The sequence below is a fragment of the Fopius arisanus genome, unplaced genomic scaffold (genome assembly GCF_000806365.1).
Source record: "Fopius arisanus strain USDA-PBARC FA_bdor unplaced genomic scaffold, ASM80636v1 scaffold00118, whole genome shotgun sequence".
In the NCBI taxonomy this organism is placed as follows: Eukaryota; Metazoa; Arthropoda; class Insecta; order Hymenoptera; family Braconidae; genus Fopius; species Fopius arisanus.
In genome coordinates, this window is record NW_011887857.1 from 221297 (window position 1) to 236978 (window position 15682).

A 15682-nucleotide genomic window follows, 5' to 3' on the forward strand; every position below is an offset into this window, starting at 1 on the left:
CGAATCAGAAGTAAATCGACTGGGATAAATGAAAAAAGATTGAGGGGACAATTAAAACGTCAGTTTTATGTATCTGATCGGATTAACTCAAGATTCAGACGTCCAGTGATGACATTTATCTTCTGGTAAGCGAATTATGGATCGATAAATTTAATTTACGGTACCCCAGTTCGGTCGAAGAGAGGAAAATCTATTTTAACGATAGAAAAAAATTCAACCTCATCATTTACTATTTTTTGTGAGGGTACTTTATCATTTATTTAGGTTGATTATCGATTGCTAGATTGTTTTGAAAATGGACTATTTCGCTGCTCAATGTTGTGAATTCAATTTGTCGGGCGTAATTGATTCAATTTGAAATTTAATCAGTAATGAAAGTGATTATTCATCTAGAAAATTCAACGGAATTATTCAATCAATAAATTTTAATTGATCTTTGGTAATTCAAGGAGAGTTTAAATTTTTACTAATTCATGACAATTAATCGTTGTATGTTATGTCTTAAAATTTTCTCGACGAGAAAATTTGGCGAATGAAAAATCAGATCACGTGTTAAAAGGCAAACTCGAGGATTGGAATGTTGAGTCACGATTGCAGAGGTGAAAGGAGATAAATGGAGAATAGAAGGACGAATGAGGATGATTTGATTTACGACAGGATGAAGAGGTGTTTTCCATATCCAATGGAGTATTCTGGGGTTAGTCTCAGACAGAGAGAAAATGCGACAGACTTTGCGGTGTATGAACCCCAGTGATTCGTTGGCTAGATAAAACCACTGGCATCGATATCTCATCGTGGATTGAGGCAATACAATGGGATCGTCGATCATCCAGTGGGTGTAATCATATGACTGTCATGTTCCGCTCCAGATTCATCGGAAATATATTTTATTTTTTTATTTACTCACCAAAAGATTTGTCTTCCTCAGGTCTCAACTCCAGGAACTGTTCAATTAAAATTCACCATATACCACCACTCGACAGCTCCTCACAAATAATACGATTTAATAAATTAAACTTTGAATGCTGCCAAACGATTTGAAAAGAATCTCAAACGGATTAAAATTTAAGTGAAGTATCTCCGCTAGAGCCGTGGGAATACGTCCACTTGACAAGGATGATCGAGACAAGAGTTTGATGCCTTTATAAAGTTTTAATATCCCGTTAAGCACACTTCCACTGGGGAAAAAAACTCGACGAGATGATGAAAAAAAAAAATTCTGTTCAATTTCTCATTTCAATTACGATGAGGAGAAACTCATTCGACTCATCCATTCGACTTTCATTTTTTATCAAGACTCATTTGTTTCTCGTAAATTCCATTTGGCACAAAAATCACTGAGAAATCACCATTTCGATTTTAAAAAATGAATAACACAATTTCACTCCCATTCAGCGACTAAAGTTAATGAACAGTAGCAATTTTTCATAGAGTGGAAATAAATAGCAGAATGACTACCCCGAAAAAGGAAACAGCTCAAGAGTAAGTGCCTCTCTTATCTAATTTCTGTAATTCAACCTCAATTCCACGCGCATAAATTTTCTAGCGTTAAACTCCACGAGCTTATCTTGGATTTACAGAAAATTCCAACGGCTGAGGGAGAAGAACAAAGCAGAAGTGTTGGAAAAAATGGAGTAAGTTGAAAAACACGGAGGATTTTATCGTTGAGAGTCTACTACGAGAATCACTGAATCGACTGGTTTTTACTTCTAGGAGGATCCACGCGCAGCAAAAAGCCGCAACCTTTAGCAAGAGGTATGGCCTTTAACATCGTTGATAAATTTCATGAAAATTGATGTATCAATTAATTTAGTAAACAGAAGGGAAGAGAGGAGAAAGCAGCGGCCGAGGCGAGTGGGTGAGAATAACGAGTGTAATCACTTTGTATGAGGCACGTTTTCTTTTTTTTTTTTCACTCTAACGAGACGCCTTTTGCCAGGGAGCCGGTAAAAAAGCCTGAGGAAAAACTCGGGAACACAACAGAGAGGTGGAACGGACTGCTAATAAGTACTAACTATCGGTGATTGAGAAATTGTAATGAATTTAATTTTGTTGCTTAGGAGAGTTCCCGGGGAAGAGACAACTCGTGTGAACCCACCGTGAGTGTTACATTTATTATTAAAATGGCGGTAATTTAACACGTCGTTTGAATTTCTGCCAAAAAAATTAATAGAATAACCGGACTTTTCCGAGAGGAATTTTGAAAAGTTGAATCAGTCAAACTCAAGAATTAATTTTGATAAAATCACTTAACAGAATTACAAGAAAAATTCAATAGCAATTTCATGAAACTTCTCCAAGCGAGCATTCGGTTTTTCTATTAAATTTCTTCACACATGAAGAATCAGGGAACACGAAAAGAAAAAAATTGCAAAAAAAAAATCGAAATTGTGCCCTGCTCTATTTGGATCTCTCAGGAATATCGACCCCCTAGCATTACAACCGAGGATGGTACATTGAGTACTATTTTAAATTCCCCATCCAGAACAGACAGAACTTGGTTCACCTTCCTTCAGACTCCTACAAATTGAAAGGAAAGAAGAAAAGTAGATTTTCTCACTGCTCCATTCTCTCTCCCAACGTTTCAACCTCCATAAATACATAACTCCGGATCGAATCAATAATCACAAATTTTCATAGAAAAGAGCTGGAACCAGTGGCTTCACATTCAGCATCAGTGAGGTCACCGCGTGCCCCGAGGAACGGTAAAAAAATTGAATTGTGCGATAAGCCAGACTGTTTATTGCGAAAAACTGGGAATGAATTTTCAATCAATAGTTCGTGGGAGTGACAGTGAGTTATCAGTTGAGAGATTTGATAGAATGAATCAGAGGCATGAGGCATGCACCAACTGCTGTGGGGGTCTCCCAGGACGTGGTCCAGGCACTGGGAGAATTGGTGGAGGTGGTCAGTGCTGTGGTTCTCGTAAAGTGAACCTCTCTGGTACCGCAATACGGGAAATATCAAACGAGCCATCAATTAATCTCACCAAATTGCAGATTACGAGGGAGAGAGATTAAGAGGCGGTGGAGACAATGGTGAATCACCACGTGAGAAATCACCGGAGCGATTCCGTGGTGGATGTGGAAGTGGCTGCTTCCCACCATCTCCACCGTGCTTTCAACTTCCTTGTGCTCATCCACCACGGAATTCGTCTTGTCCACCAACTCCACCAACGTGTTGGCGATCACATCGATGGCAAACCACTTGCCAGAGCCAACGAATTGGAATGAGAGGGAATACAAAGCCCAACTGTCCTTGTGGTAGCTGCGGTGGACCTGGGTGTCGTGATAATCCTGGAAGGACAAGTGATTCTGGATGCTGCAGCCGGGGACCAGCTGTTGGAGCTCCTTGCAAGTAATTAAATCTTACAATTTTTGTTTTATCCATTTCAATGATTTTATTTCATATATTTCGGAGTCGGAAACTGATTTCAAGATATGGAAATTAAATCACGAAGTGGGAAAGTAAAAATAACTGGATTAATGGATGAAACATTTTGAGATTTGATGAAAATTGAAGTTTGGTTGACAAATTTCGAATTCTGGGAGCACCAATTGGCCAAATAATTGAAGTGTTCTCATTGGCCAAATTCTCACAACTCGAAACAACTTTGTTGTATGTTTCCAGGTGTAAATGCCAGTCTTGTCAGAGTTTCCAGCCCCAGGGCGGCTGTGGAGGCCAGTCCTGCGGTAAAATGTACAGTTGCTCAGGTTCTGGAGGTGGTGGATCTTGCTTTCCAAGAAACTACCGTAGACGAGAGGATTCAGGGTGTTGCGGGGGCAGCAGTCCACAACACCGAAGTGGTTGCTGCTGATGAGACTCAGTACACTCGGAAAACTTTCCTCATAAAGCTGACAATTCACCGAAAGTGAAAAGTTTACCGTTAAATGGCACACAAAAACGTGGAAGCATTGGGTCTCGAGTTTTGTTTCACTGTTGCTTTTCCAATACCTCGGCTCATATCATTGTGGGAAGAGATTATTCAGTGAGTGGAAGAACTTTCCGCTGTCGTCAATCGGGGGCTGGTATTTTTTGTTCTAATAAATTGGAAATAATTACAAATAATATTTGGACAAATTATTGCTAATTATTAATCCATTTCTGAATAAATTATCAGTTTCATGTCATAGTGCTGTCAATTGAAACTTTCGAAATTTTTTTGTGTATTCGCTAGATGTCTTACGATTATGAATTTTTCGCAATTTTTTTTTTCCACGAAAATTAATAAATTTCATAATTGAATTGCAATTTTATCGAAAGGAGGATTATTGGGAAATGAACGAAATAGAAAGGAGTCCGGTGAAAATTCAGTTTGACAATTCCTCCAAAGTTTCCACATCTTTCTTGTTCCCATGGTATTCTCTCTAACCAAAACTGGTCACTGGCCTGTCCGTCCGTCTCAACTCGAGCAAGTAACGTTACTCTGTACTTCTCTACTTGGTATCCAACCTCGCTCTTTTGGTTTCCATTAAGCCCCCGTAATTTCAGTCGTGAACCGCAGACACTGAACTACCCGACGGACCCTGGCTAAGGACCAGGTCTCCCTCTGTATCCTAAATGCACAAGAACACTTAGATTCTCACCGTACACGTCGTACTCTTCACTATTTCCACCCTCTATCTCGGTCACTCGGTGTGAGGTGAAAGTTATAGGGCGCTTTCAAACTACCACTCCTGTAAATCCCTCAGTGGTGTATGCAGCTCTGGGTTAATGACAAGAGAACAACGGAAAATCATTGCACTGAGGGATAAAAAGAAATCCCCGAGGCAATCTCTCCTCAAGTCCTCCAGAAAGTTAATGGAAAAGGTTTCAATTTACAGCACTTTTCTTTTATTCATATTACAATTTGAAATTTCAATTATTCAGAACACAGATATTTATTTTTCGGTAATAATAAATTCCATAATTTACTAATTCGAAGTGGTAATGAAGATTTATATTTTTTGGATGATTAAAGATGGGAAAAATCAGTCGCACCATTACTCTCACCCAGTTTTCCCAGTCGCTTGTTGCTATTCCAATTTACGAGATAATTGTAGAATAGAGAGTACCAGTTCGCATCCCCAGGACACTGTATCCTTGCCAAGGGTTAAATCCTCCAAAGCGACGAGACCCTCGTTGATTATGCATGCAACGCACACGTACATGATGGTAGGTCACCCCTGCATTTATGCAACAGTCTCGCTTTCTACAGGGTACGTTAGTCTAGCCTACGAACGCCTCTCCTAGAAGGCACAATCATCCACAACTTTGATCGATAAATTGCCAAACGTTTATCCCATCACAACTTTTATACCCTTCCTACCATCCAGACACCTTTCACCATTTCAAAAACTCTCTTCCGTTTCATTGAAATATAAACCGTGAAGTTTTTTTATGAGAAATGAGCGGAGGGTGGAATGTCTTTTTGACTTGTCGTAAAACACAAACGAGAAATCCCATCCGTTAAGACAAAAGCTGATTCTTACCCCTGCAAAGACATTTTCCTTGGCTTCACCCTCTGACTTTTCCATCGACTTCTTCACTTTCTACTCTGGTGATGGTCCATCGTTCAGGGACAAACCCAAGTACGAGTACCTGTCTTCTTCATAGCCTTTGTGCTCTGGTAATTGGAATTGGAATCACCGGGGGTCGTCTTGTGAAAAGTTCTCCTGACGTCTGACGTCTGGACCCTGAGAGGCATCCAATGTATAGCTTCCATTCCCTTTATGCCTCATTGTTCTCATCTTTCACCTCGATCCCTTATTCTCAGCTGTCTCTTTCTCACAGTCCGAGGTGATGGGGAGAGTAATCTCTGGTTTACGGTTTATTTTATTATTGAATTCGCCAACACTTTCAGCAATTTGTCCACTTCGCATTGACAATGGTAACTAAATCTTCGTCCTGGGACTTTCATCCTATTTGTTAACAAAAAAAAATTTCAAATATTCCAAACGTCTGTTTGAACGTCTATTTGAAAAAAAAAATTCATGGTAGAAATTGTTAATTGCAAAGACAAAAATTATTCGATGTAAATAAAAAAATACTAATGCATCGTAGGGACAATACGCTGATGGATTGGCCCATTAAAAATGCAACAGTCCTGGGAGCAATCGAAAATCATTCCGAGAAATACTCGTTTCACTCTAAAATATGTTTTCTGCATGAGTACACCCTGAAAGAGGGAGTATCACAGAAGTGCCGATGGAATTCTCCCAGCGAGGAATAGGAAAAAGAATAGAAAATGTACTCAGTAAATTCAGGGAGTTGAACCTTCTCCGTTGGACGACAGATGAATAAAGTGTGGAAATTCTATTCTTCAAATTCATTTTCCTTCACAATCTCCGGTGTCTTCCGTGCGACCTGGTTTCCTTCTGCCTACTCTCTCCAACCGGTATTTTGCACAATCAGATGTTCATGCAAAGTGGCCCCGAAGAAAAGTTGGCGGTGCGAGGGAGAATGAGACGACCGATTGATGGAAGAAGAAATGAATAAGGGAAATGTATGATAGAGGAGCAAGAGGAGGCTCTGGAGCAAGTCACTTATTGTTGGGATTGGACTCGACTTCCCAAGATTTTACTACTCGTACCCTTGGAAACTCATTTCACGGAGGCCAGTGGGAAATGAGCTCGTCTCTCTATCCTTTATTATAACACTCCACCACTTGATCAACTTTTTACACAATTTTCCCCTCCAATAGAAGAATTGCATTCGTTGAGTCTCAAGACTATGTGACTACTTTGGAATCGTCACGCAATTTATTCTTGCAATTTTATTGCTTTGTGTTATGTTGTTATTAACGAAGAAAGTTTAATCGAGAAAGAATAAAAGTTACATCCACCTTTTGGTGGGGCTTGTCAAACTATTGGTTACGTGACTGCGTATAAGTATATCGACTTGTTTTAGTGGAGTGAATCAATATATCCGTGGGATTTTGTGGGGTTGAATATGACCGGGGATAACCTTAGAGTTCAGCTGACACCTCAATTTCGATTTGTATTAACAGGATATTAATCGATGTACACCTGAATATAATTCACTGTCGGCGATTATTTGAAAAAAATTTCAATAAAATTGTTATGAAATTTTTTAAGTAAAATCCCGTGAAGACTGGAGCTGAAGAAATAAGAAGAGAAATTCAAGAAATGTGCGCAATCCATCAAATAATAAACATGTATCTGTTCAGTGTGAGCACTCTGACAGCAAGTGAGGATATCCTCAACGAGTGTGAAATAATGCCAGTGATAAAAGCAGAAGGATAGGAAGACGGGTATTCTGACGACAAAGCGTGCGTTTCCGTGAGAGAACGGGTGGAGAATCAGAGCGACTAGGCAGTGAATGGAGACCGTCACGCAAACGGAATGCCAAATGCCAATTTTGTCGTCAGTGAAGTTCATTGAATTTTAACTCCATCGACACTCCATATTTTTCCACGATTCCACACCTTTTTTTTTTGCTGAGAAGGCGTCGCTTTGAAATGGTCAATGGGGGCCACCAATTGGTGGCCATCACATACATCCCATGCGACACAAAAAGTTTGATGAAACACGAGGAAAATGAAGGGGAAAAAACGCTCGCCGAGTGGATAGTCTGGACAATTTTATTTTTCGTTCTTTCGTACTTTTTCTCTCGCTGTTATTTTTTGTTTTTTTTTTCCCTCAGGGGTAGGCGGGGAAAATCACGTGAACCCTCGGTGGTCAACCAACTAGGAAAGCACAATCGATGACTTTTGATGTGTATTTTTACCCGTGGCCTGTTTTTTATGCATACACGAGCTTTCCAACGAACCAATTGTTTAGGATTCATATTTGTATTGGGCAATTGGAAGGTCAACAGAAATAGTAGAGTGGAAACAAAGATGGGAGAGGTTTATTGTGGTTTTTATGAATGCGTGAGGCCAATGGGTTCTTTTATTCCTCTCTACGTGTAGTGTTTCTCTGGCTCTGACAGGTGTACATACCTCTCGTTCTCTTTTGCCACGTTGCAGCTTTTTTTAGTAACATTCGTCGCTAATTGAAGGACATGGACGGTTTTTGTTCTTCGGGGTAATCATTTGATTAACATCACTTCGATGGTTTGGAGTTTAATTCCAAATTAAGTGCTAATTGTCAAAGAAGTGAAGTTTTCATTACAATTAAAGACAATGGAATATTAATTTTCGTGAAGTTGAAAAAAATTGGATGAGCATTGGAGTCCAATTGATTTGGGTTTACATTGTACTCATGTTAATCTTCATAAATTTATTCAATATGTGGGAGAGAATTACTCTGCATAAATTGTATTTAGGATTCTCTAATGAATGTAGGTACCAGGAAATTTTGGGAGGCCGAAAGCAGAGGAAATTCTCACGTAAGACCTCTCTTAACCACATTCAACCCCATGTAACCAACATTTTGACACCATCCCCGTCAGGGTTCCAGCGTGGTCTTCCCCCATTCGTTCTAGTCGTAAATCGAGGCCGAAATGAACGAGCGATGTTACGTTAACTCTCTCTTTTCACCCTCAATCCTCCACCCACTTTTTGAAAATGCTCCCCGTAGTGAAATAAATTGGCGCTCGCGTGTTTACATGCCAGCAAAATTAAAATTCCTCGAGTGAAGGCAAAAGTAGTCGACATGGACAAGTCGAAGCGGTCTGAAGGAGTGTTTAATTAATCACCGGGACTAATTAAAAAAAGCCCGAAGAAAAATATGTTGAGGCCCCTGAAAATTGGAAAAAAAACTATCAAGGCCATACTATTTGGCGTCACTCAATATATAGAATAGTAAATCATGAACGAAAATTGATTGACGCGGATCTACAGCGGTTGTACCGAGGAAAGGAAAGGAGTAAAGCAGAAAAACTTTGGAAAATAATAAAAAGAAGAGGAAAAAAGGAATGGCTGACGATTTATCTCACATCCCGAAATTCTGGTCCTGTAAAATAAAATCCTGGACTACATGCATTGAATGGATCTCGTTAAATCCAATTGATTGAAGGACTGGAAAATGAGGCCTAATGATCAGCCCTAATGCACTGATATTTACCGATAGAGTACCGACGATTCAATTACTTAGAAGGGAAGAGGAATATGAAACAATGAAATGAAAGCGGCAGTAGCTTCTAGAAAGGCGATAGGAGGGGAAAGGGTTGACCAGTCGCCATGGATTTTGTATGTGAAAACGTCGAACCGGGTGCTTTCATCGGACCCTCTGGAACATGTCGTATGTAGCACACATCCCGTCTATATCCTTTGAAGGTACACGACGAACCGTTAAATTCAGTCTCGAATGGAGCATTGACGATTCCTCTTGGAAACCGTAATGAACCGACCATTGTGCATCAGCAATTAGACTGTTTCAAGTTTTTTTCTTTCTCCAACACTATTGGATGTCCATTAACGCACAAAACTCTATTTTGATGAACGATGAGTAGAGAATGTGAAATTATTTTCGTGAATGGATCTATTTTGTATACACCATTCAATATCAAAACAGAAAATAAATGGCAGGAAACGATCCCCAAATTCAATTGAATTCTCCCGTTCAATGGGGGGCTGACTGCATAATTAATTAGTTCGATGGAATTGATTATGCCCTATTTATGGGACAATCATTTTTGCTTTTGTGCAACTGTTTGCACACGCTCCGGGAAACTTAATTAATTTTAATTGTGAAAAAGGATGGGTTTTAATGGAAAATGTCACTGATGAGTTTTGGGTAATAGATTCATTACTCTGACTGGTTACAGCCGATGAAATTTCATCGCGAATCTAGTCATGAGAAAGGATTTAATCATGCCACGAAATGCCAAACGCTAAGCACAAAAAATTTTCATATCCCAGAAAATTTCTCAGTACAAACAACACCCAGAAAACATTATATGTAAAATATTTAAAACGTAGAAAATTTAGAATTCTATTGCAATTTCCGCAGTTCATATGTGAGCTGTGATAAATCGAGAGGAAATTAAAAAATTAATGAATCTTTTGAAATAAATTGCCCCCAGCTGTCCACCATGAAAAATACAAAAAAAAAATGTTAAATTTAGATTCAAAATGACAACAGTACCTGTACGGCTATTTTGACAGGGTATCCCCTCCATGTTTGATGAACGATCCTGTGTCACGGTACTAAAACCAATTTATTATGCAATTTACCGTGGAGACAATGTAAGCTCGTAAAACAAAGTCCCCGAGTTATATGTCCGTTCATCGATAGCACACGGAAGATAATCCTGGCTACGAGAGCCACACGAATTTTGTTCGTTTGTTACCGTTCGATTTATTTTCAGGATAACAATAAACCAAAAACTCTGACGAACCAAAAAAAAAAACCATAAAAAATATATATCCTCAAATACGGCCAAAAATACGGTTTTCCGCGTCAGGAAACTGGGAATATAAATGACAAAGGCCGTTGTGAATATTTCGTCGGGTTTAGTACATAGTGGCATGTCCCAAATTTAAATTACATTTATTTATAAAATGTCACATGTAAAAGTGATACATTTATCAATAAAAAAGTCGACGAGTTACATTTCATAATGTCCAATCGTCTGCGGTTCATGTGCAATTCAGTTGAGCCGCCGTTTTTGTTCGCTCGTATTTCCAGGTCACGTTACCAATTTCGCACATCATTTATGTAAAATAATAATGAGAGAAAATATCCGATAATTATGTTCCGTTTTTAATTAATCGCATGCTATTGTTCTGAAATATTCACATCTGTGAAAATTTTTTCGGTTCTCGAAAATTAATGTGCACTTCACTTTGAAATCAACAGTTAAAATGTGAAAGAGATGAATTAACTTATCCGAAAAATGTCCTTATTAAAAAACCGCGAGGTCTCCCCGAGAACGAAATGAAAATAAAATCACATGGGAGTTGTAATAAACTCGATGAATTCCTAAAATCTCTTAACTGTCAACCAATCTCACGTGATCATTGCCAATTCTCCTCAAGTTTCGAGAAAAGCGGTGCGAATCCAATCTCGAAAATGGCTGAAGTATGTGAATCCAGTGTAGGACTGATAATCACAGCTGTGATCCCTGACCGGGCTGACACTGACAATTCCCCGCAAGTACCAAAGGCCATTGCTCTCGAAGAACAAACCACCGCCGCTGTCACCCTCACACAGACTCGATCCTAAAAACCATCGAGGAAAAATAATTATCACAAAAACAGGATGTACATGACAATAAAATATTGGACAGAGTTAATGATCTACCGTTTCGGTAACCAGCGCAGAACTTGTCCGGTGTTATATAGCCCCGGAAATCCTCCGGTACGTCAGCCACACACTGATCGAATGACACGAATGGTACATTTATTCCTCGAAGCTCTTCACTAGCTTCACCATTCTCAGTTTTTCCCCAGCCAACAGCCTGATATAATTCATTCATTCATTCCACCCGAGGTATTATCCAAGCCTTCATTACGTTAACAAAAATCGTGACACCATTTTTTTTCTGACAATTCGTTGCCGCAAATTGTCAAAGTGGAAGAAAATTATTGTTATGAAATAATAATAAAATGCGACGTTCGTGAGTGGTCGAGGCGGGTTATTGGATGAAATAAAGGTATTGAAGATGAATTGAAGTGAAAGAATGATTAAAGACAAGTACCTTTCCATATCTGCCAACTTGGAGGTGCTCACGTTCTAGTACGTTGTCCCAGTCGAGGCAAACTGGGTGGACGAGATCAGTTAATTCGAATGGAGTTTTCAACTCCAGGAGAGCAATGTCCTGGGCAAAGTTTCCCCGTGCACCTATGTAACGTTTTGCGATATTTATCCTCTCGATCCGAGATTTTTGAGCGTAATCTTCGTCCCTGCTCCAACTTCTGTAGTGTTTACCAGCTGCTGCGTAGAATTTCGATACTGGTTTTGGTTCATTTATGCTGTCATCGTAAAAACAGTGCGCCGCTGACGAATGCAGGTTTAATGGGCAGAGATTAAAAATTAATTATCCTCAGAGAAAATCACTTGATTCAAGAATTCAATGTTAACGAATTAATGAATGAGCAATTGTGCAATTAATGATTCGCCCATTTTGAAGGACGGACGTCTTATCCGAATAGTAAATAAATTTTTCCACAATTTTTTTATGGGATATCTTGATGATTTTTTTTTTCGAGATTCTGTTGGCAATAAAGTAACTATGAAAGAGCGGATGAATGGAGATGAAAATCATTCTCTCTGGTCCATTTATAAATCTGCGTTCTACCTGAAACAACGAGATTGCTGTTTATCAGTGTACCAGCGCAGATCTGCTCGTAAACATGCCTCGACTTCTTCTCGTATATACCAACGTGCCAGGGGAACACTCCGACCTTGGCGGTAAAACCGTTTACGACTAGGGTACTTCCGTGTGCTATCGTCGTACCGCATTCTGATAAAGGAAAATATTTAGATTAGGGTGCTTTTTTCGTGGGATTTTCATTAGTAATTTGCATAATTTCGGTGTTTCCCCTCGTAAAATGCAATCTACGAAACTGCTCGAGGATTATTTTAATTTCATGCAAATTAATTATCTCTGATCAATGACGATCATTTAATAATTTATGTAATTTTAGGGAGAATAAAATTGAAATTAAGAGATTACGTATAAGTGGACATTGAGTAATTCGATGATATGATGGTTTTGAGAGGAGCAAGTGAATAATTACTTGGAAGACACCTGAAGAGAATTCGATCCCAGGATCCTTTTCTCGTACAGGTAATTTCTCTGTATGCTGGATCCTCCGTTAATGGGATCTTGTAAGAGGGTTTACAAGCTAGAGTTGCATGTGTTGCAGGTTCCACTGGTGCATCACAAGCTACTTTACTGCCCCGTAACTTGCATGTGATATCGACACTGGTGCTCTCCAATGGTGGACAAGTTTCTGTGACACAAAGTCAAAGTCAGTCCTCGCCTCTCGTCTCTGGTTTCGAGGAAAACTTTATAGTGCCAGCATTTAGGGCTTGTTCGGTACTCACTCAGGCACGATGGTGGCATATACCACGAGTCGTTCAAACATACTGACACTGCACTGCCATTTCGCACAAAGCCATTGTCACATGTGTATGTCAATACACTTGTGTTTGGTACAAGATCGCCGGGCTCTTTATCACAGGGAGAATTGCAACCTCCGAGATCGTAATGGCCACCTGGAGGTTGATGAGGCAGACGACAGCCCAATTCTGATTCATTCTTGGGTCTTGTTGTTTTTCTGGAAATTATTTTACCAAAATTTTTGAACAAATACTAATTATTCATTCATATCAATTATTAATAAACCCAAATTTCGCTGCTGATCTTCTCATGAATAATATAATGAGAATATAACGAATATATCCTCTCATTGTTCATCCTTCTCACTAATAATTTAATCTACCTTCGATAAGTTCCAGTCGAACTCGTTCCATAATTATCCTGCGCAGGTCTCATCGTCGTAGACCTACTCTCTTCGCTTCGACCCAGAAAACCACGATCCGCATTCAACGGCTCGCTCCCATCACTCTCTTGTAAATTCGTGATCGATTTTCTGCTGTCTTCATTACTCCCGTCGTCCACATTCTCCCCGTAACCACTCAAAATCTCAGGCCTCGTCACATCATGATCCTCAGTGACCTCATCTCCATGGGCAGCTTTTGGATCGTGTCTCCTGGCTCCATCATCATCAACGTCATCGATTCGACTGCTGTATCGATTGTCCTGAGACTGAGAATTTGCATTCTCCTGCGACCGATAAGCGCCTGAATTTTCTCGAGACACTTGAGCTCTTCCTACATTTACATTTCCCGTAAAAATATTAACTCCGGATGATATTTCCCCATCGTTACCCTGGAAACCACTTTGACCTGGTCGTCTTGGCTCTTTATTGTTGCTGTCGTAGTGACTCCGTTGTTTCGACGACTGGGGTAGTCTCCTGTTCCCTTGGTTAGCGTCTTGATTAGGTTTTGGCCTTATTGGATCCTCGGCATTTCCGAAGGCAATTGTACCCTGACCGTTGCCAACTGTCCAGCCCTCAAGAAACCCATGGAGCTCATTAGTGGGTGACTTGATAGATTGATGGGGAGTTGATGACGAGGACGGGTAATCCTGATGATTCACGCCCAGTCGTTTGTCCTGAGCATTTTTATTCGCTTGAGTATCGTAAAATTGTTGATTTTCTTCGGGCGTTCTCCTGTGATCTTGAAATGAGCCTGCAGAACTTCCCCTGGACACCTGATATCGTCCCCTGGACTGGAACTCCGATGACTTTAGCTGAAAATTTCTAGAAAATTCATACTCATCCTGCGGTGCACGACGTCTATTTCCAGTCGATGTTTCCGGAAATTGTGAGGGGCTATTCCGTGGATACCGACTGCTACCACTATCCACCGATCCAGAGGGAACATCCAATATTCCAGTGTTCAAAGAGATACCGAGATTCCTTGTATTCTCGGAATTTCCGTTGTACCTCTCGTTCGCTCCATTACACTCTGTGGAAAAAACAGAGAATAAGTATTATTTGTAATCAATTAAACGATTCTTCTTCATGGCGATGCTCAGGCTATAAAATTTCAAGTTCATTTCAATCAACTAAAAATAATTCTCTGTATTTTTTATCTGAACATTTATTAATATTTATTATTCATCATAAGAACAGATTTTTTCAATGGAATTTTTATTGAAATGTTGCAAAATTAAGTGTTGATTTTTTTTTTATTGGAATGCATCGGCAGTCGCCTTGGGACTGCAAGCCAACCGAGACGAAGATGCGAGTTCAAGGCTAACGAGCTACTCATGTATTTTCATCAGAACACGTTTACATACTGGTATTACTCATTTGGTGTAAAGAGTGAGAGATAACTATTATTTTAGAATTGAAAAATCTGCAATGATGTGAGAAGACGCCACTTTCTCATGAATAACAGGAAAACCAGTTGTTTTTCAAAATACTTGGGGAATTCCCACAACGCAATGACTGCACAATTATGGGGAAAAAAATGTTTGGATGTTATGAAAAAATTCGATTTTTCTGCATTCAAAAAGTTGACGAAAAAAAATAACCACTCTCTGCAATTCACTTCAATAAAACCTTTTGAAAAAATTGGGCGATAAATTTGTTACAAACTTTTCTCCGCCGTATCCACTCGCGAATGATAATTTCAAAATTACTGATTATTTAAATGAATAAAATGACTCACTATAAATGCACAGTATTAACAGGACCAATTCGACGGAAGTCATTGTCTCAGTTCTCATTTTATCGGCTAACTTTTTTAACAACTCAGGAAAGACCAGTGAATTGTTGATCAAGACGAAAATGGAGTTGGTGAATTAGCAGACTATCCCGAGAGACTGGAGAATTCGATGAAAGACAGATGCAAACTTGAAATTCAGCATAACTGCCCTTGGGAGGAAACATTTACATGTCGGTGTTCAACCGCTGAAACTTCAAACTATATACTGAAGCAAACTCGATGTCCATTGCACTACGTATCATCGTCGAACCTAGCATGGAAAACAAGAAGATGAACAAAAAGAAATAAATTCTTGACACAACACTCTGACACTATCACACGGGTGTCACTACAATTCATGAGAACCATTAATTGATCATGAATGATGCATGGGATAATTAGTCACTGCGTTGACTGACTCATGTACTTTTGGCAGTCAGTGGAATATTTCAATTCCACCGAGTGGGAAAAACCAGAATGGATGCATCTACCTTCCGTTTCGAATGAATTTT

The 15682-nt window shown here is 39.5% G+C and overlaps 3 protein-coding genes across 6 annotated transcripts in view; 1 reads left to right on the top strand and 2 right to left on the bottom strand.

Annotated features, from left to right (window-relative positions):
* Nucleotides 1-1172, bottom strand: part of LOC105271672 (semaphorin-2A-like) — a gene marked incomplete at its 3' end in the record, with an annotated part of 219250 nt that extends 218078 nt beyond the window's left edge. Inside the window, exon 1 of the mRNA XM_011313375.1 lies at nucleotides 908-1172. The remainder of the gene's footprint in view (nucleotides 1-907) is intronic.
* A 145-nt stretch (nucleotides 1173-1317) lies between these two features.
* Nucleotides 1318-4076, top strand: LOC105271661 (keratin-associated protein 5-10). Of its 2 annotated transcripts, none has more exons than XM_011313355.1 (10): nucleotides 1318-1482; nucleotides 1547-1634; nucleotides 1714-1755; nucleotides 1814-1858; nucleotides 1940-1987; nucleotides 2061-2099; nucleotides 2641-2705; nucleotides 2779-2943; nucleotides 3000-3357; nucleotides 3631-4076. In XM_011313355.1, exons 2-10 carry the CDS (start codon nucleotides 1630-1632, stop codon nucleotides 3815-3817), a joined length of 954 nt encoding a protein of 317 aa, XP_011311657.1. In that variant the 5' UTR covers nucleotides 1318-1482; nucleotides 1547-1629; the 3' UTR covers nucleotides 3818-4076. The 2 variants fall into 2 exon arrangements, with proteins under 2 accessions (XP_011311657.1, XP_011311656.1); XM_011313354.1 differs by having other exon boundaries at nucleotides 1581-1634.
* A 6068-nt stretch (nucleotides 4077-10144) lies between these two features.
* Nucleotides 10145-15598, bottom strand: LOC105271662 (modular serine protease). 3 transcript variants are annotated; one of them, XM_011313356.1, is made up of 8 exons: nucleotides 15135-15598; nucleotides 13337-14426; nucleotides 12939-13171; nucleotides 12629-12844; nucleotides 12187-12351; nucleotides 11587-11885; nucleotides 11190-11346; nucleotides 10147-11107 (listed from the first exon to the last, which is right to left on the bottom strand). In XM_011313356.1, exons 1-8 carry the CDS (start codon nucleotides 15190-15192, stop codon nucleotides 10920-10922), a joined length of 2406 nt encoding a protein of 801 aa, XP_011311658.1. In that variant the 5' UTR covers nucleotides 15193-15598; the 3' UTR covers nucleotides 10147-10919. The 3 variants fall into 3 exon arrangements, with proteins under 3 accessions (XP_011311659.1, XP_011311658.1, XP_011311660.1); XM_011313357.1 differs by lacking the exon at nucleotides 11190-11346 and having other exon boundaries at nucleotides 10145-11107; XM_011313358.1 differs by lacking the exon at nucleotides 10147-11107 and having other exon boundaries at nucleotides 11301-11391.
* Between the last annotated feature and the right edge of the window lie 84 nt (nucleotides 15599-15682).